The sequence below is a fragment of the Furipterus horrens genome, unplaced genomic scaffold (genome assembly GCF_987537825.1).
Source record: "Furipterus horrens unplaced genomic scaffold, mFurHor1.1.pri manual_scaffold_6, whole genome shotgun sequence".
NCBI classification, from domain to species: Eukaryota; Metazoa; Chordata; class Mammalia; order Chiroptera; family Furipteridae; genus Furipterus; species Furipterus horrens.
This window is the reverse complement of record NW_028327176.1, coordinates 67,726,934-67,748,512: the sequence shown is the minus strand read 5'-3', so window position 1 is coordinate 67,748,512 and position 21,579 is coordinate 67,726,934. Positions and strand designations below refer to the sequence as shown.

At 43.4% G+C, this 21,579-nt stretch overlaps 1 protein-coding gene across 5 annotated transcripts in view; it reads left to right on the top strand.

The window, feature by feature from the left end:
• Nucleotides 1–373: 373 nt before the first annotated feature.
• Nucleotides 374–21,579, top strand: part of REEP1 (receptor accessory protein 1) — a 107,848-nt gene continuing 86,642 nt past the window's right edge. For all 5 annotated transcript variants that reach the window (XM_090281679.1, XM_090281678.1, XM_090281677.1 and 2 more), the window contains exon 1: nt 374–496. In XM_090281679.1, coding sequence (XP_090137805.1) covers nt 465–496 — 32 coding nt within the window. In that variant the 5' untranslated portion in view covers nt 374–464. The remainder of the gene's footprint in view (nt 497–21,579) is intronic.

Genomic DNA, 21,579 nt, shown 5'->3' with positions numbered 1-21,579 from the left:
GTCCTGAGGCTTGCGCTATAGCTGAGTAAGGGATGACTGAATCCCAACCAGAATAGGTAGGCAGGTTCCAAGGTCCAGGTTCATGTCTCAGTTTCCCACAATTAACACTGAGGGTGGGAGACACCTGGGTTCCTGCCCTGCCAATTGGACCACCTCAGGGTTCCACTTGAGTGGCTGGTGCCCCAGGGCGCAGGGGGGAAGCACCCGAAATCTACGGCAGCCCGGTCCAGCAGGGTGGGGCGGGTCAAGCCGGTGCCCGACCCGCTCACCGCCCAATCCCCGCGGGCCCACTGAGCCCCGGGGGCCGGGGCAGCCGCCGCAACGTGCCGCGACTGCGCTGACGCTGCGAGCGCGTTCAGTCTGGTGGCGGCGGCCGTGCGCGAACGGACGTGCCCGGAGCGCCGCAGCCGCAGCCTCCCAGCTGCCCCGCTGCCCAGCAGCCCGCAGCCGCCCCGCCGCCCGCCATGGTGTCATGGATCATCTCCAGACTCGTAGTGTAAGTGGCCTTCTTCCCCGTGTCCCTTCCTTTCCTTCTCCGCCCCCGGCCCCAGGCTGTGTCCGCCCCCGGGTGCTGCGGCTATTAATACCCAGTAGCCGCTAATTTTAGTAGGTACAGTAGCTGCTGAGGTCGCCAGCGAGCGGGCGGCGCAGGACGTGGCTACTGCCCTGCGGGGTCCGGCGGGGGCGTGGGGGACCGGGCGGACGGGCCCGCGAGGGCTGGGGATCATGCAGCCTCCGCTGGGGGCTCCTCTCGCCGCGCCCCTGCCTCTTTGTTCCGCTGGTTGGTGGGATTTGCAGAGGCCCCGAGTGGGCGCGCTGCGATGACAAGCGTCTCTCTCCTTTGGGAGAAATGCTGGCTGGGGTCGCCTGTCTCCGCGCCCCGCCGGCCGCCTCTTTTTTGTCAACCGAAATTGACAGGCAGAGCCCGAAGGAGCCTGGAGCGCTGCCTGGTGTGGTCAGTGCGGAGAAGGGTGGAGAGCTGGAGGCGGGGCTCTCAGTGGGGTTGAAAACACTCCTTTTTAGGATTCTCAAATTGGCGGCGGCAAATGCAAGTCCCCCATGTCTGATTCCTTTGGCGGAGAGGGGTGGGATGGGGTGGTGTGTGTGTGTGTGTGTGTGTGTGTGTGTGTGTGTGTGTGAGAGAGAGAGAGAGAGACAGAGAGAGAGAGAGAGAGAGAGAGAGAGACAGAGACAGAGAGAGAGAGACAGAGAGAGAGAGAGAGAGAGAGAGAGAGAGAGAGAGAGAGAGAGAGGCGTCTTCAGGAATTAACGGGAAATTTCCAAGTGACAGTCACCTGGATGGTGGTGATGATACCTCCTAGGCCTTGCAGGAGAGACAGTCATCTGGGTTGAGGCCTGTGTGAAGTCATTGGGTGTGGACTTGGGGGTCTTTTTTCTCTGTCAAACCCGAGCTGAGCAGACATTTGAAGAGCTCCTTCTCTCATAGATTTATTCCCCTTTGGAGATAGATGTGGCTGTTCCAGTTCTCACCTGAGTCAGATTTTGACACCTGCTCAGAAGAGCTGGGGCTGAAATTGGTCTGGGGATCTGAGGCAGGAGGTGTGTCTCAGGCTTTTTCTTTGTCTGACAAAGAGGGGTTCTGGACTCCCCTTGATCAGGCACCATCATTCCCTGCGGTTTTGAAACATCTCCTGTTTCCTTCAGTTCTTGACTGATTTTCCAAGCAGCAGCCAGGGATGGCCTTCTTAAGTCTTTCTCAGCATTGTCTCCTGGCCACCAATCTGGGCTTCCCTACCAAAGCCAGAGTGTACGTGCCTCAGCCCCCAAGTCTTTCATTCCATGCAGGCCTCTCCACAGCTGTTGCCGACTTCTGGAGGTTTGTGCTGTACCTCAAGGTGGCATGTTAAATATTTAAGAGATTTCTACAGCAGAACTGCCATGAATAATACAGGGAAGAAGCTGGCACGCCTTGCCCCACCTCATGCCTCACCAAAGCCTGTCTTGCCTTCAGGGTGATATTTTCTCTCCTAAAGTAGTGCTGTGATCTTCCTTTTTGCCAGTGGCTTCTGGGAGGGCCTCAGGTGGAGCCAGAGAGCTTAAGTCAGCCTGGTTGGAGGGCTCACTCTCTATAGATACTATTGCGCTGGGTAGTGTGAACTTCTGGTCTCAGGTCCATGTGACCATTTTAAATTTTATTCACTCACCCCCAGCTGTACAAAGCCATTGAGGGGGGTGGAGAGGAAGGTACATATTTGGAAGGAGTTTCAGGGACTTGCTTTTACTTTCTAAAACAACCACACTCCCCAAAGGCAGAGCTTCAGAGACCTTAAATGACCATGAGAACTGCCCCTCGAGTCAGCCTAAGACCCTCTCAAGTGAGAATTTGTGGGATTTAGGATCGTTGTTCCCACTGTCAACTCCAAAAGGTCAGAGATACCACCTGTCCCTCCAATCCCTAGCTCTTCATAGAAACCAGCATGGAAGTGTCTGTTGGTAATTATGAAAACCACTTTAATAAGCAGCAGTTGTTTCATGTAAATAGTTCCTGTTCATTATAGGAAAATTAGAAAATATTGGTAAATAGACTTGACAATCATTCACATTATTACTGCACAGAGATAGGTAATGATAATTTTGAGAGGTATATTCTTCAAGATGGTTTTCCATATGCATATATGAACATTTGTATTTATAATTAAAGGAAACTATCCACTCAGCCTAAATTTCCATATACCTCTTAGTGAGGAATAAGAATACCACATTAGGAGTCACAAAACCCTTGTTTCAAATCCCAGTTCTGCTTCTTGCCAACAAATCGTAGTTTACAAGAGAACCTAGTTCACAGGCTGGTTCACCTCATGTTTCTGCTGCAAAGGTTTCAATGACACATGATATATAAATTGCCAAGCACCACAAAGAACAGTAAATTAATGATGATTTCTTCTGTCTTGCCAGGTATGTAAGTGGGTATAAAAGTTCTGGAAGGGGCTCTCAGACTTAATCCACTCTGGTGGTTTTTAAACTGGCTTCCCTGAGGGCCACCCACCTCTGGGCTCCCCAATCCTGATTCAGCACAAGCAACTTCCCTTTTGTTTTATATACTGGGGTTCTAGATAAAATAGAATTTGAAAGATATATGGGTTCTAGTAACAAAAACCACTGTTCCTGTCCTCCCCTTGCAGCTGTAGAACTGCAGAGAGAATGTGCCTTGCCCAAGGATGTGAGGTGAGCTGGTAAAGAAACAAGCTTTAGATTTTTGGTCTGCTATTCTTTCCACTCGTGCCCAGCCTTGACAGTGGTCCTAAATTGATCTCTTTCCAGTTCCCAAGACCCTGGTATGGAGTCCTGTGATTTTTGTTCACAAGTTCATTTCCTGTAAGCAATCTTTCCATGGATTTATAAGCCTCTGTCACATCAAGGAACATTTAAGGAAGACCTGTCATTGTGTTCTGAGGATGGAGAAGAGTGCTTTCCTTCTAACCAGAGGCTATAAGACAAGCTGATAGCTGTTGCCAGCTGGTGCTTGTGGATGTCTGTGTTGCCATTGGCTCTGAGTGTTTTTAGGTCAGTGACTGTGGCTTATTTGCCTCTCCAACCCTTTACTGCCTTACAAGGCTCTTTTCTGAAGTACCTAGCACTTGAGTGCACTCAGTAGAGGTTGGTTGTGTTGAAGGAAATCAGAGGTCCTGGGAAAAGCAGGGGAGTTGGCCACCATATCCTCAGGAGATGGAAGTCAGTGGGCAACAGGACAGGCTTGTGCCCACTGGGAAAAGATGTTGGCGTGAAGACCAATTTAAGATGCTGCTTTCTTACCATCTGTCTTCCTCCTAACTCCCTTGGCTTAGCCTAGGAAGAATTAAGTAAGAGATACTTAGTGCAGTAATAAGGTTGGCCTTGTTAGAATCTCATTGATATCTGTATGGAACATGGGAGCCCATTGAGGACTGGGCTGCTTGACTTCTTTAAGTTATTTTGTTTTCTTTACAAACAACTCAAGCCCTAGGCAGGAATAAATTTCAACTGGGAAGAGTATGTTCATGTGCACTGGATGAGCACACAGAGATTGCCTTGTGCCTTCTTGGGAGAGTGCTCTGTTTTAAAACATTTATTCCAAGGATGGACAGAATTTTGGCTGAAGCCCAGAATGTTAGATCCAGATCATCCCACCACTGTCAGGGTTAGTAGACAAAAACTCCAATTCACTACATGAGGAAAAAAGGAGTCATACTTCAACAAACAAATTTTCTAAATAACTGATAACTATGCAGAAAAGACCTTATTTCCACATTGCACATCCTTAAAATATGTTAGTTTTTAGAAAGTACAGTGTGATATTTAAAGCAGAATCTTACTTTGGTGGCTGAAGATCTGGCTAAGTGCTAGAATTATGATTGGAACATAAAGTCTATGTGCCCTGGGTCAGCAATGTAGAAGGAGAGTGGACTGGAAGGAATGCGGGTTGTCCTCAAGATGTTCCCCAACTGTTGCAAAACAAATGGAGGGGGGTGGGAAAGACCACAGATTCTTAAACATAAGCTTGTCTTTTCTTGGGGCTTGCTTTTAAAAAGTGGAATGCAGAAAATGATCCTGTTAATGGAGGGTTCAGGTTGGTTGAGGAGTTATTTCCTGGCACTGTGGTGCGGTACAGGGTAGGAGCTAGGTAAATGTTTAAGTTGAATTGTGAGAGGAAAGATTTTGGCTGGAAGCATAGTTGGGTTCTATCCCTAGCATTGGTCTGACCCAATGTCAAAGTCCTAAGGCCAACCCTCCCTGGGGCCCCGCTCTCTGTGATACAAGAAGAGTGTTAGCTGGCATTACCTTGGAGGTCTTATTGAGACTTAATTTCAAGAGCCATTGCTTCTGTGGGCCCCTTCCTTTCTCCCTCCTCTGCAGCTGGCCCCAGTGCACCATGTTTATTTATAAGCAGGAGGAGTATCCTCAAGGAAGTGAAAATACCAGCTTAAGATTTCACTGCTGTTCTGCAGCCTTGTTCCTTGTTGATTAATCTTGTCTGCCTGCTGGGAAGTAGCTTTTGTTCACTTCTTCCTGCTGTGATTTTTATTTGAAAGTTAGCCGACAAGTGAGGGTCTCACCTGATTATTACTGGCTCAGTCCTCCCCTTCCTCCTGAACTGAGAACTATCGTCTTTGGGGTGTGTGTTATTTGTCAGGAGGAGGAGCACTGGGAAGAATGAGAGAATGGTGAAGCAGGCCCTCTGTAACCACCTGTTGAGCCTTTCATTTTGTATTGTGTATGTGGGTTGTGTTTGTATGTTTTCTAGGGGGTTCAAGAGGCTGGGACAGGGGAAGACTTGGTCATGAGTAGTCACCATGTATGGCACCTTTGAAATTTCACTGTCAAGGATGAACCGCACACATGCCCATCTGGTTACCAGGATTCTTGGTGTCTGTGGGAACTTTTCTGAGAACCAACAAGAGCTAAGGGAGTTTGCATTTGGCCTATGAAGATGTTTTCTTTTCACTTCTGGGCCTTGGGAAGGCCCTGATGGAATGGAAGATGGATAGTTATACACATATAGTTTGTTCTGAACTTTCACATCTCATCTGTCTTCACACAGAAGCACATTATTTTCCCTCTGGGTTTTTTTAGTTGCACCCAGGGGCTTTCCTGGGGTTATTGAGAAACATGAAATAAAGATAAAGAATCAAGTATTTGGCACACAATAAAGGTGTCTGAGGGAATCTTGACAGGTAATCTGGAATAGGCCTTTAAGCATGGTGTGCATGCCTAGACCAGGGATGGCAAGTGAGTTTCATCTCTTATGATTGAGAGGAGGCTGCCTGGGATGCTGCCTTGAGGAGTAGGAAGTGGGGTTGGTCTCAGTAGAGAGGGAGTCCCATGAATGATTCACGTAGGGAAGATGGCAGTAGAGGTAGTATTTGCTCTCACAGACTTAGCCTACTCCCAGTTAGAGAAAGTTTGTACCACTGTCAGAGATGTACACACTTCCCTAAATGAGTAAACAGAGAGCAGCATCCTTTACCTGAGTTAACATCTCCACCCAACATTTGCCACCACCAGGCCCTGTTAGTCACCTGACAGTTCTAGGCCAAAGGTGCCTCCATGATGCCAGCATAGGGAGCTGTCCAGCCTAGTGGCTCTCTCGTCTGCCTCTTTTCTCTTAGGACAGTGATGCATATACCGCATTTTCACTTTTTCCTTTGCCTTTCACCAGTCACAGCTCAGTTAAATTCTTCCTCGGCCTTTTCTTGTGTAATAATGCATTCACATCCTTTTTACCTCCTTGTATGGGTCTGCAGATGGTACTTTGGGCTTCAAAATGAATTTCCCACTTCCTTCTGGTAACGTACCCCATCCTACCTCCTGCCACCGAGCCAAAGAAGTGGGCATGTGACCCGGCCTAGCTGCATGCACATAGCTCTGGGCACAGAGATTGATCCAGAGGTGGAATATGTGGCCCAGACTGAGTTATTAGATTTTTCACCAGATTTCTTGGTTTGAAGCTGGGAGAGGATAGCTTTGCCTACAGAGCCCAGAGCTGGAGACGTGTGAAGGCAGGGCTGCTGGTGGCTAACCCCACTGGCACATGGTGAAGGCCTGTAGACAAAAGGGATAAATATGACGAAGTGGGGATAAACAGAGGGGAGACGTGGGCAGAGAGAGGAGGTTAGCTGGCAGAAGTCTTGATTTTAGTTCCCCTCCTCCTTTGATGCCTTGAGCTGTTCTGTGTTCTAGGATAAAAGCCATGAATAGTGCTTGTGTTATTAAATATGCATTATAGGGTGAGGATGGACTGGGTTATGCTACGATAACAACTCCCAAAGCCCAGTAGCTGAAGACAGCAAAAGTTTATTTCTTGCTTTATTCTGCCTGCTCACTGTGTGTTGGCAGAAACACTCTGCTTCATTGTAATCATTAGAGTCCCAGGCTGCCTGAGTCTCCTTTGTCTTAGAGTGCTTCATTGCTACGTAAGGCACCAGGATTCACTGTGGTAGGAAAAAAATGGGAATCATGCACTGTCTTAAGTACTCTAACTAGAAGTGACACATGTCAGTTCTGCTCACGTTTCATTGGCCACAGAAAATCATATGGCCAAGCCTGCATTAAAGTGAGTGGATAATTACAGTTTTCGTAAACATTTGTGAACAGCTCCAGTGACCACCATATGTTGAATGAATGAATCCTAACCAGCTTTGCAAACCTCTAAATGTCATTTCTTTGCTAAAGTTGGTGTGAAATGGAACTTTTTTCTCTTGCAACTGAGAGAGTCCTAACAAATTCCTTTACCTTTTTACATTAGAAAAATCTCTTACTCCTCTTTGACCTCTTTTCTTTATTCTGTTTGTGAGTTTTAAAAGGAGGTCTTAATTCTGAGGAGAAATTAGCAGTTGTAAAGAACCGGTGCTGTTCCATGGCTAAGCCCTCAAAGGTGCCCTGTGCTTTCCCTTCTGCTCTGTGTTTGTCTTCATCTGTCTTCCTCCATGAAACCTCCCTGGGCCCCCTAACTGAGGAATGATTTCTGTCCTCTGGGTCTCCAGAGTGGCATAGTCACACTGTATTTTGCAATATGGTGGTTTGTACATTTTATCTCCCATTAAGGACCATGTATTTCTTTGTCTCCCTCACAGTTCTTTATGTGTAGTAGGTCCCCATGAGTATCTGTTGGGTCATGAATGAGTCAGGACACCTCCCCTGAAATTGTAGTCTGTGTACCAGCATTGCTGGCATCGCTGGCATCGCTGGTACCGGCATCACCAGGAGCTAATCAGGGATGTAGAGTCCCCAGGCCCTGACTCAACCTAGTGAATCTATCTGCATTTTAACAAGATCTCTGTGAAGCTTGAGAAGCACTGAGTCAGGTACCATTATTGCCCTGTGAAGTGAAAAGATAAGGACTTGCCTAAGGTGTAGAAACTCTCTAGTTCTGAGAGGTTCCAACCCTGACCTTTTATGAGTTTTAAATGGTGTAACCAAACTCCCCTAGCCCACTGTCCAGACAAGCGCCCTTCACAGATGGGCAGCCTAATTGTGATCTGTGTAAAATTTAGTTTTGCTTCAGTTGGGGTTTAGACTGTCAAGGTAAAATCTGTTAGATGAACTCTGAGCTGAGAAGGCCATGCTACTCAGAAGAGAGTGGGGTACAACCTGTCTGGAGAAAGAGGCACAGTGGAACAGGCAGCCGGTGCTGGGGACTCCCGGCGGGTTTACAGAAACATGAAAAGCATTTTACTTAGAAGAACGTGAGGCTGAGGACCACTGGTCCCTGCGCGTCCATCCTGAGGAAGTCTCAGTATTCAGTTGGGTCTAGATCTTCTCCAGGCCCCGTCCTGGAATTCGAGGAATACAGTCTTAGCCGTGAGTCCTCTCAGCCCTACCTTCAAAATTAAACCCATTTAGCCAGCCCCCACCCACATCCACAGCCCCCACCCTGTTCCAACCCCAAATTATTGCTCTTTTGGGCCATTTCAAAACCCTCCAATTGTCCTGCCTGCTTCTATGCATGTCTCTCCAGTGACTTCTTTAAAATGTAAGATAGATCATATCTTTCACCTGCTATTTTAAAACTCTCCAAAGAAACTAAGAATAAAATTCAGACTCCTTACCATTCTCAACAAGATGGAGCAAGGCCTGCCCTCTGCCCCCTGCCGTGTCCTCACCTTGTGTTGCTCTGCCCTCCCTCACTCAGCATCATCATCCTCATTGTTTCTAGAAAGTGACCAGCTTGCTGTTTGCTGTGCCTGGGACACACACTCCTAGACAGTACCTGGCCCTCTCCCTCTTTCTATGCAGGTCTCTGCTCACATGTCACCTTTTCAGGAGAGACCGTTTCTGACCACCTTCTATGAAGTACAGTCCACCCACCACCCTGTCCTCTGAACACTCTCTGAAACTATTCTTTTAATTCATTTTCTTTCTTGTTTATGGTCTCTCTCTACTGTAGGGGTTGATCTCCATGACTTTTGAGACTTTATCCTTTTCACAGCTGTTTTCTCAGTGCCCAGAGCAGTTCAAAGTTCATAGCAAGTGTTTAAAAAATTTTGTGGAATGAATGATGACTTAGTGTTCCCTTTAGGGTTAGAAGATTCTTTTTAGGTTTGTAGAAACTTAATTTGTGACCATGGCAGATAACCTAACCTCCCTAAGCCTCGGTTTTTTCATCTGTATAGTGAAAGATTTGATTTCTATTTCTGACAATATACCCTGAACGCCATCCCATAATAAAACTGAGTTTTAAAACTTCTCAAATTTTGGGGTGATATGTAACAGCAATCCCCTTAAAATGTATAGCTGAGCTATTAAGTATAGGAGAATTGCCAGGAGACAAAGCAGAGATGGAATCATTTTGCAAGGGTATAAACTGGGACTATAACAGCTGCCTAACAGACTACCCAGAATTTTGGCTAAGACAGCAACATTTTCTCATCATCTCTCCTGGCTCTGTGGCTCAGGAATTTGGGCAGGACACAGCACATAAAACTCATCTTCTCCATGATGTCTGAGTCTCTCAGCAAGGATGAAGCAAATGGCAATGACAGGCTGGGCATCTCTTTCTTTTCATGTGTTCCAAGACTTCTCCTTAAGGTCTTTCCTTGTCATTTCTCCAGCAGGGAGGCCTCAGGATAGTCAAATTTCTGATGTGGTGGCTCAGGGCTCCAAGAGTGAGTGTCCAAGAAGCATCAGTAGAAACTGCAAGACTTTTAATGACCTAGTTTTAGAAGTCCCAAGATGGCACTTAAATGCTGCATTCTACTGGCCAAGCAAGCCACTACGGCCATTTTAGATTGCAGAGGAGGGGTGGCAAATAATTTACATTTTTAGAGTAAGGAGGGTTGGCCTAGCTTGGTTTTAATATCTGCATAAAGAAAGGAGAGGCCTTGGTCTATGGAAGTGATGAGTCAGAGCTGAAAGTCTGCATAAAGCTGAGACTTGAAGGACTATTCCACACTATTGTCCTGAGTAGAAGGATAGACCCACAAGCATTGGGAGGTGACAGGAAAGCTTGTCTGTCTTGCCCTGAGTTCTTGGTGAAGAGAAATCTCCCTTGGGAATTTCAAACTATCCATGCACCCGTCCTCATGGATTTAGGGTTTGAGTGAACACATCCTGCATGGTCTGAGAGATTAACATAAAAATTGGCCCTAGGCCACTGTTAACTTTTGGGGCATCTGTCAGAAATTACTCCAGTCTCTCTGAAAGGTCTCAATACATATATGAAATTAGCCCTCAAGAACATGAATTCACATTCCAAAATTAAAAATACAACCCCATAAGCATAACAATACTACAGGCAGTAGGATTAGCACCGCCCCTCCAACTAACTAAATAGCACACTTATTTTATATATAATATATAAATAACTTTTACATGTAATACATAAAATAACTGTTAGAGACCTTAGAATAACTCTTTTAACAATAAAAAAATAAATAAATGAAAGAATTGAAAATATAAAAAGACAGCAAATCCTGGGGTGAAGTGGACAGAGGAATGAGCCCATTAGAAAAAGAAGCAATTCTAAAAGTGAAAAATAAAATATTGAAATTAAAATTTCAATGGATAGTTTTTTAAAGTATATTTTATTGATTATGTTGTTACAGTAGTTCCAATTTTTCCCCCTTTGCTCCACTCTGCCCAGTACCCCCCTTCCCTCCAGCAATCCCACCCCCCTTAGTTCATGTCCAGGGGTTGTACATATAAGTTATTTGGCTTCAACCTTTCCTATATTATTCTTAACTTCCCCCTGTCTATTTTGTACCAACCAATTATGCTTCTTAATCCCTGTACCATATCCCCATTTCTCCCCCTCCCTCCTCCCAACTAATAACCCTCCAAATGATTCCCATTCCTAGGATTCTGCTCCTATTCTGGTTTGCTTAGTTGGATTTTGTTTTTATTTTTTAGATTCAGTTGTTGATAGTTGTGAGTTTGTTGTTATTTTAGTGTTCATAGTTTTGATCTTCTTTTTCTTTTTCTTAAGTAAGTCCCTTTGACATTTCATATAATAATGGCTTGGTGATGATGAACTCCTTTAGTTTACCTGGTCTGGAAAGCACTTCATCTGCCCTTCCATTCCAAATGATAGTCTTACTGGATAGAGTAGTCCTGGTTGCAGGTTGCCTTTCATCACATTGAATACTGCTTGCCAGTCCCTTCCTGCCTGCAAAGTGTCCTCTGAGAAATCAGCTGATAGTCCTATAGGCACCCCCACTGTAGGCAACTCTCCACTTCTCTCTTGCTGTCCCCAGGACTCTCTTTATCTTTCACCTTTGGCATCTCAATCATGATGCATCCTGGTGTGGTACCCCCTCGGTCCAGCTTGCCCGGGACCCTCCATGATTCCCAAACCTGTATGTCCATCTCCTTCACAAAATTTGGGAGTTTTCCTCATTTTTTTCAATTCTTGCTTCCTCATTCTGCACTGGTTGACTGTTTTTTTCTTCCTTATGTTCCAAATCATTGATTTGAACCCTGGTTTCCTTCCCTTCACCATTGGTTTTGTGTGGATTTTCCTTTATTTCACTTAGCATAGCCTTTACTTCTTCTCTTATGTGTTTGCCATACTCAAGCATAGCTGTCAAGCCTGTGAACATCTTTGTTACCAGTGTTTTGAATTCTGTGTCTGTTAGGTTGTCTATCTCCTCAACTGTTAGGTTGGCTATCTCCTTGTCGCTTAGTTCTCCCACTGGAACCTTGATCTGTTTCCCCTTTTGGGTCATACTTCTCTGTCTCCTCATTCTGACAGGCTTCTGTATTTGTTTGCCTCTGCATCCCAGGGAGAGCTGTCACTCCTGTTACATTGTAAGGAGTGGAGCCTTAGGGATTTGTCAGTACAGGGAAACCTGTTTCACCATGTTGTGGTGCTGTATGTGGGGAAGGGGTCCAAGAGGGAGCAATGCTGCCTGCCCAGCACTCACCCCTTTTCCAGGCGCATCTCCCACTTCCACACTGGACTGGCGCCCCTCTAGCTGTTTCCTGGCCATTGTTCCAAGAGTGGATGGGTCTGCAGACATTCTAGGACCGTGGAGGCCCTTTAAACAAGCAGACTCTCCTGAGAGACTGACAGTTTCTACCTCCACCCCAACCCCCACTGGTCTGCACAGTCAGAATCAATGAAGCTTGATTTTCCATGGTGCTGGTAGGTCCAGTGAGGAGCTTGGAATGCTCCCCAGGTGTCTCTCCTGACTTTAAAATGTGTGACTGACTGGGCTTTCTGCCGGCCTGCCCCTGCTGCTGCTGCCGCTGCTGCTGCCACCACACCTCGACCTCTCCACCCCGGCTCTGTCCCTCCTACCTGTCTGGATGAGTATTTCTTCTTTGTATCTTTGTTTGCTGGACTTCCATGCAGTTTGATTTTCTGGAGAACTTCTAGTTGTTTCTAGTTTTGAGGTAGTTATATTCCTTCTTAGTTGTGGAGGGAGACGCAGCGTGTCTGTCTCTCCATCTCGACTGGAAGTCCTGATAGCTTTAAATGATGAGGAATTGAACACCAATGGGGTGATGTTTTCCATGCTGCATCTTGAAACTAGAAGGGATCTTAGTGATCTCAGGCTATTGTTTGACAGACAGGGAAGACAGGACCAGAGAGATTAGGTCATTCATAAAGGTCACCAGCCTGATTAGTTAGGCCAAGACTTGAGGCCATATTTCCAGTTTCTGAACATATTTAGATGTGGAAGAAAGAGTAGCTATGTTTTATATGGTTAGAGGGTTGGACTAGGACCAGTGAGTGACTAGAAGACAAATTTTTGGCTTGATAGAAGGGAAAAGGTTTCTAGTAATTAGTGCTAACATGAGACAATGAGCTCCAGGATTCAAACCCTAAGACCTTCCAACACTAAACTCATGATCTTTTCCCTCATAGTGGTTGAGGAAGAGAGGTAAGAGTTCCTGGAAAGATGCTCTTTTTCAGTGGGCAGGCCTTCCATCATTGTACAAGATCGATTGATTCATTTATTGATTCACTGCCCACTTATGGATCATTTGCTTTGTGCCAGGCACTATACTGGGAACCAGGGACATAAAGATGAATGCATTTCAGTTCCATCTTTGAGAAGTTTATGAGGTTACATAGCCAGTCTGTGGTAAACTTGGAATTAAAGTTAGGGTTCTTCCTGCCTGGCTAGTACTCTTTCCATTGGGCGGGTATTTTGTGGGTGTGTATGAATGACTTTTCTGGCTTTGGTTGGAAATTGTAGGGAGGAGCCGCTTCAGCAGGGGAGGCAGTGCACTGATGTATGAAAGGATTAAACTGCTGCATCTTTCCGCCTGGGGGACACTGTGGTATCCAGTGCTAGAAGAAAAGAGAAGGCAGGGGAGAGGGTGTCCAAAGTGAAAACAATGTGGCATAAAGAGATAGCTGAGCTTGAGGATCCTTACCCACTGTATTAGCTGAGTATTGATGCTTTTAGAGGTAATCACAAACTTAGTGGCTTAAAACAACACAGACTTAGTCCCTTATCGTTCTGGAGGCATGAAGTCTGAAATGACTTTTAGGAGGCTAAAATCAAGGTGTTGGCAGGACTGTTGCCTTCTGGAAGCTCCAGGGGGAGAATCCATTCCTTGCATCTTCCAGCTTCTGGTGCCTATTGACATTCCTAGGCTTGTGGCTGCATCACTCTGCTTCCATAGTTACATTGCCTTCTCTTCTGTCTTCATAGCTTCCTGCACTTCTTTTTTACAAGGACACTTGTGATTACATTTAAGGCCCACATGGATAATCCAGGACAATTTCCCCACTTCAAAATCCTTAACTTAATTAAATCTGTAAAGTTCTCTTTCTGCCATATAAGATAACATTTTTAGGTTCCAGGGATTAGGGCCTGGGCATCTTTGGACCCCATTACTCAGCCTATCAAACCCATAGCTGCTGACCTTACTGCCACCACACTGAGGGGAGTTCAGCTAAGAACAGCTTTAAAAAGGAGAACTCTGAAGAATTCTAGTATCTTATTTTCTCTCATTTCTGGACTCCTTGATTTTTGTAAAAGTAAATTATTGAGTCTGTCAATCAATAATCATTGGCCCCAATTCAATGCTAACAGGAATCCCCAATTTGGGATACAGTGAAGAAGGGAACTATTCAGTGCAAATGGCTCGATTGTGATATAGCATGGCTGTGAGAACAGCACAGCTGTGGAACAGCTCAATGGTGTTACAGTGCAGTTATGAAGCAGACAACTATGGAACAGCACATCTGTGAGGCAACCCTGGGGTGAGGTGGCCCTGCTCTGCTCTAGTCTGCTCCACTCTGATTTTCTGTCTCCACTCTGCTATGGTCCAGTGAGACTTCAGTGTTTCAGCTCCAGCCATGGAAACAGTCTTCTGTCTTCAGTGAAAGGTAAAGTGCACTCCTCCAGCCAGAGGGGAGCTGTCTTATAGAGAGAGAAATCCCACCCCTGACCTCTGATTGGTCTGTCCTCATGCAGATGAGCACTCCAAATCCTCACAGTTTGGTCCAGAAAGCACTGTTCTGATTGGTCAGAGCGGAGCTGCTCTAATTGGTTGGTGAAGATGCTGGGGATATAGCTGCTCAGCTCCAATTGGATGGGGAAAATCTAAGTCCTATTTATTGAAGTATGATTCTAGGAAATATGCTCAAATATCAGGAATACAGTGCAGGCAGGCAGTTTATTGCAGGCTTCTTCCTCAACCCTGGCTTGTGTGAGATACCCCTGTTTAGAAATGGCTACTAGGCTATGTTTTTAAATTTGAGTCCAGTTAGCCACCAGGAGTCCTTAGTAGGTATCTTCTTTCTCAAGTTCCACAAGTCAAAAGAAAAGACAACACAGCCCTGGCTGGTGGGGCTCAGTTGGTTGGAGCATTGACCCATAGACTTGAAAGGTTGAGGGTTTGATTCCTGGTCAAGGCACAAACTCAGGCTACAGGTTCAGTCCGTGATCAGGGTATGTGCAGAAGGCAACCAATCAATGTTTCTCTCTCTCTCCCCTGCCACCTTCCTGTCTCTCTGAAAGCAATTAAAAAAAAAAAAAAAAAAAAAGTCCTCGGGTGAGGATAAAAAAAGAAAAAGAAAAGACAACAACAACAAAAAAATGATAGGGTATAATGGGTAACAATACCCTAACCACCCAGTTTAATAAATAGCACATTACCTTCATTGTATCAATATACCACTGTTTATGGACATTTGGGTTCTTTCTAGATTTTTGTTTTTTCTCTTTTGCTTTTGAAAAGAGTTCTGCAATGAATATCTTCATATGTATGAGTATCCTGGTGCACCTGTGCGCAAAATTATTTAGAAATGGAATGGCTGAGGTGTATGGTGAATGTATCTTTCACTTGACCAAATAACATAAATTAAGTTTCCATGGATGTGTGGGTCTGTTTCTGGGCTCTTTATTCTGTTACATTAATCAGTTTGTCTAACCCTGAACCAGGACCACACTGCCTTAATTATCATAACTCTTGAGAATTTTTTATATCTGGCCTGGCAAGTCCCCTCCACATTTTGTTTTTCATAAATTATTTTCCAAAATTTTTTCCTTCAGCAAAGTACAATTTCAGTTGCACTGTATCTTGACATCACTTGATATTATCACAGTTTAGAATTTTTGCCAGTCTAGGGTACAAAATGGAATCTCATTATGGTTTTAATTTGCATTTTCCTGAATACTAATGAGACTGAGCATCTTTCGTACATTTATGGTTCATTTATGTTCTCTCTTCTATGAAGAGCCTGTTCATATCCTACCATTTTTCCTCTTGTCCTTATATTACTGATTTGTAAGAGTTCTTCAAATATTCTGGATACTAATCCTCTGTCCTTATGTGTTATAAATATCTCAAGTCTGTGGTATATTTTTTTCATTTTTATGGTGTATAGAAGTTCTTAATATTAATGCAGTGGATTTATTAATCTTTTCATTTATAGTTTATACTTTTTGTGTCCTAGGAAAAGCTTACTTAACTGAAAATCATGAAGATGTTATCCTGTATTGCTCCTAGCAATTTATAGTTTTGCAATTCAATTTAATTTGTTAATCCATCTTGAGGTGATTTTTAAAAATATATGATGTGAAGTAGGACTCCAGAATATTTTTTCATAAGGAAAACCAGTAGCATAATTTATTATAAAGTTTATCCTTTCTCTTCAGATCAGCAATGCTCAGTCCTGTCATAATTAAGTTTCCATAGATGTCAGAGTCTGTTTCTGGGCTCTTTATTTTGTTCTGTTGAGCTGTTTGGCCCTGTACTGGTACCACTGTCTTAAATACCATAGCTTTATGAAGTTAGGGTTGCAATTTGCTATACATTACTGTTTCTTCTATCAGAGAAGGAAAACTCTGACTCCAAAAAACCTCCACTGCCTTGCGGCATACCTCTTCAGGGGAAAGGCTAAGGGAGTAAACCCCGACAGAAAATCCGGAGCCGGAGTCCCTAAGGCGGTTTGACGTTGTAGTCAACACCGGCAACTCCTGCGGCGCACCTGAAGCCAAGCTGTATTGACTCCGTCTTTCCCTTGGATCCTTCAGCTGCGAAGAGAGGGGGGTCTGCTGCATGGGCAACAGCAGACCCTCCATATCACCCTGCCCAGGCTCTGTAGCTTCAGCTTCACTGGAGAGGACACTCCAGCGTCATCGCAAGATGTCGATTCAACACCGGAGGAGACAGATACCGTGTCACTCCCGAGTCGGACTGCACAGCCATTCTCGGCGGTGCAGATAGACTCTTAAGAAGCTACACCATCGTCTCTCGAGACGGACGGCTGCCGACGATGAAGTTCTTGATGTCTGGCATGGCAAGTCCCCCCACTTTCAAAAGTGCCTTAGTGCTTGTCTCTTCCATATACATGTTTAGAGTTATCTTAGAATTATGTGTTACCACACACACCCCACTCAAAAATCTGTAGGGAGTTTGACTGGAATAACACTGATTTTATGGGACAATAGAAAATTGATGTTTTTAAGATATTGAGTGTTCCAATCCATAAACATGGTATTTTCCTCTATTTATGAAGGCCTTCTTTGATGATCTTTAATAAAAAAATATTATAATTTTTACTGTAAATTCCTTGTGTATTGTGTTAGACTTATGCCCAGGTACTTGATGTCTGTTGATGCCAGTGTATTTAGTACCTTATTAAAATTTTCAGAAGTATGCCATCTTGCTAAACTGTAGATTCCTTTGGGTTTTCCAGACAAATGGTCATGTCATCTGAGAATAGCATAGTGTTTTGTCTTTCCAGTAACTACTGTATTCCTTTTTTGTTTCTTACCCTTACTGTCCTGTTTATGATCTCTAGTGTGAAATGACTAAAAGTGACCAAAGCAGACATTCTTGCCTTATTTCTGATTTAAAAAGGAATGCTTCAACATTTTCCCATAAAGTCTTGTGCTTGCTCTAGGATTTTCAGTAATGTACTTTATCACTCTTAAGTTTTCTTCTCTTCCTAGTTTCCTAAGAGTTCTTACAATGAATGATGTATTTTATACCTCCATTGAGATTACAACTTTTTTGCCTTTCATCTATTAAGTGGAAAATTGTATTGGTTAGTTTACCATTAACCAACTTTGCCTTCCTGGATAAACTGAATTTGGTCCTATTGTTATTTTTATTTTTCTTGTTGGAAAAATCCTAGATTTAATGTTAACATTTAGTTTTTTTTCTAAAGCTATGTTTGTGAGGGGCATTGGCTATATTGTCCTTGTGTGGTTTTGTATCAAGATCATGCTCATCTCATAAATTAAGTTGGGATGTATCCTTTTTTCGTATACTCTGAAATAGTTTGTATAAGATGTGGTTTCTTTTTTTGCACGTAAAATAGATGAATTTGCCAGTAAAATCATCAGGATCAAGTGCTTTTTCTGTGGGAATATTTTAAACTACTGGTTTGATTTCCTTAATGGTTACATATTTTCTGTGTTTTCTTGAGTCAATATTAGCTTAGGAGTTCATTTATTTTAGTAATTTTCAAAATTTGAGGGTTCCCCATTAAATCATTTACATACAATTATACAGTTTTTGTACTAAGGATTGGTATTTAAAAGTCTTATAAAATAAATGTCTTTCACTCAGATATATAAAATGTCAGTGGAAAACCATTGTGACTTCATTAGATGTGTTTAACATATTTAGAATGTGTAAATTTGTACTTTGAATTGTAGTTTAATAAATGTAAAATTGCATCATTAAAATATTTTGTTGAGCCCTGGCTGCTGTGGCTCAGTGGACTGAGCATTGGCCTGTGAACCAAGTGTCGCTGGTTCGATTCCCAGTCGGGGGCGTGAGTGAGAGGCAACCACAGAGTGATATTTCTGTCCCTCTCTTTCTCCTTTCCCCTCTCTTTAAAAATAAATAAATAAACAAACAAGTAAATAAATAAAACATATATTTTGTTGATAGTTTTAGCATTGCTTCTATACCCTGTTCCTTTTTTTCCTATCCTTTTAGCACTCTCATTCGATGTGCTTACTATCAGTTAGATGTTCTTACTGTCTTCCATATCTCTTCAGTTATTATTTCTGATTTCTTTTTCTGTTCCTATTGTATAATGGGGGACCCCAAAAAACCTGAAATTGTCTTCTGGCGAGTGAGCCCCTTGTAGTACAGGCTTCCCCCACTAGGTGAGTGTTCTAGGAACTCATCTGTATCAGTGTGCCAGCTGGCATTATGAGAGGCTGCATTCAGCTTCACTGAATTTTTTTTGAAGACTCCTTCAACGTGTTTGCCCATTTCATGATGAGTGATTACAAGCACACCTGCCCACACCACACTGAGTGTTCAGAAGTTTTTGGTCAATAACTGCTGAAGACCTGTGGCCCACCCTCCCTAGTCACCCAATCTTGCTCCAGTCTACTTTTTTGTTTTGTTTTGTTTCACCACATGAAAAAGTCCTCAAAGGGAAACATTTTGCCAATGTAGATGAAGTGAAACAAAAAATGGCAGAAGTACTAAAAGGCATCAAAATCTACAAATTCAAAAACTTTTTTGAGCAGTGGAAAAACGTGTCGATAGGTGTATTGTATCAAATGGAGAGTACTTTGTAGGTGACTGAAGTTTAAGCATGTAAGAATACTTATAAATAAATGTTGTTTTTCTGGGGTTCCCCCCTATCTCCTTGGCGATATCTAATCATTTGCTGAAAAATCAATGATTTTTAAATTTCAGTTATATTTTACAAATTTTATTTAGTTCTGCTTTAAAACCAGTCATATTTTGTGGTCTCTGTTCCTTCCATGTATTTTAAATTAATTTTATCCCTTTAACATTAAACATTTATTTTATATTCTGAGTCTGATAATTCTAGTATCTAAACTCTTTTTGAAATCCAAATCAATGGTCTCTTGCTTCTGTTGGTATTCAATCAAGGTATACTGTTTTCCAGTTTAAAGGTTATTTACTTATTTATTTATTTAATAGTGAGCTTATATTCTTTGAGACTTTTATGTGTTTTCTTTGAGACCTTGGTTAAAGATAGTTTCCTCCAGAGATTTACATTGGCTTCAGCTGGATATCTAGGGACACTACCCCAATATTAGACAACTAGAAAGTAAATTCTTGTGATTTTTTAATTTGACCACTTGAGTAGTGTAAATTTGGACTGCTAACTTGTGTGAGGGCAGGCTAGTGGTTACAGAGTCTCAGGGGAAATACTGTTTTCTTTCCACCCACTGTCATGGCTAAAGAATGAGCATTTTCCTTTTCTATACCTTCAAGCATGGCAGCAGGCTTATCTCTAGGTTACTTTTTAACTGATGGTGTACTTATTTGGCACCCTATTGCGTTCCCAGTGCTGCTGTAACAAAGTACCACACACTGAGTAGCTTAAATTTTTTTCTTTTTATGTCTCACAGTTCCGGAGGCTAGAAGTCCGAAATCAATGCATTGGCAGAGCTATGCTCACTCTGAAGTTTCTATAGGAGAATATATTCCTTGACTTACTCTTAGCTTATGATAGTTGTCAGCAATCCTTGGCCTTCCTTGGCTTGACTAGATTCAGATTCCTTCTTATGACTAGATTCAGATCAAGTGTTGTCCTGACTTTTGTCAGGAGAACGGAATGTCAGTCTGTCCCATAATTGGCAATACATACTAAATTTGACCACTGGGTTAAAGGCTTACAATTTCTTTTAATTCCAGAATTTTTAGTTTAAATGGGAGGGTAATTTGGAATATCTTGTCTGATACTGTTGGAAACCAAGGTCTCCTTTTGATTCACCTGTGTCGAGGTTTGAAGATTTATCAATTGGAATTATTTTGGTTCCAAGAAAAAAAATACAACTTTTGTCCTTGTTCCCCCAAGCTAAAACCAAAAGTTAAAGCCATTTTCCCATAATGCAAGTAATTACTTTACTGATATATATCTATACTCTGTCAAATGCTGCCTTGGCAGTTTGTATACATTGTTTCGCCTATCCCTAACAGTAGCCGGTGGGGTAGGCAGTGTGCTTTACATTTTACAAATGAGCAGTTCGAGGTTTCAAAAGATTAAGAACCTTGCCCAGCTCTTAAATGTTAGAGCCATCGGGTCTGCCTGATTTTACAGCCTTTACTGTCTTTGCCTGAGTGTTGTTGAGTCCCAAGTTGTGAAAGGATCATTAATAGTGGGAAGCAGTGAGAGAGTAAGGATACAATGCTTCTTCAAGCAGTAAGACTCAAAGAAATTCAGAAGTACAGTGGTCTGGAGAGGCTTCGTGAAAGAGGAGTAAATGGTCTTGTAATCAGGGGTCCCCAACCCCTGGGCTATTAGGAACTGGGCCGCAAGCGAAGCTTACCTGAGCTCCACCTCCTGTCTCCCTGCCTCCCAAACCACAGTGGGCGAGTGAGTGAACCATCCCCTCCACAGTGTGCAAGGAAAGCTCATCTGAGCTCTGCCTGCTGTCCATGACCCCCCCCTCCCCCACTACCGCTCCAGTCTTCCAGGAAACCAGTCCCTGGTTGGGGACTGCTGTTCTAAATGCAGTTTGGATTCCCTCAGGCAGGGAGGGAGGCATGTTCCAGGGAGCACGAGGTGTGGTGGGAGGGTGAGAATGTGCCAATTGTGTTTGGAAAACCAGATGGGCTTGAGTTGAGAATTTGCGTAGTGACATCTTGGGAGTTAAAGTGGGAAAGGTAGCTTTCAGGTCAAATTACAGAGCTTTGATTTTAGGAGAGGTGAACCAATGAAGGTTTTTGTAATGGGGAGCGATGTGAAAGCCATGTATTGATGTCAAGTTTGAAGCAACAAGGGTAGAACCAGAGACTTGGCAGTGGGAATGGTAAATCAGTAGAGCAGAAATAATTGACAGGACCTTGAACCACATGTGTAGAATTGGAAGGAATTTTGAATGTCATCTAGTTTCTTCCTACCCTGATGTGGGGTCTCCTTTGGTGATATCAGTGACAGCTGTGCACTGGATCACTTCCAGTTCAGGATAGCAAAACCATTTATTATATGGCTGTTAGCTTCTAAAGCCAGCACATAAGGATGAGTGCATCTGCACTGGGGCGAATAGTGTCCTCCCAAAATTCATGGTCACCTGGGACCTTAGAATGTGTGTGACCTTCTTTGGAAATAAAGTCTTTGCAAATGGAACCGAGTTATAATGAGTTCATACTGGATTAGGGTTGATTCTAATCCAGTGGTTGGTATCCTTCCTTATAAGAAGAAAGAAATTTGGACACACATGAAGACATGCA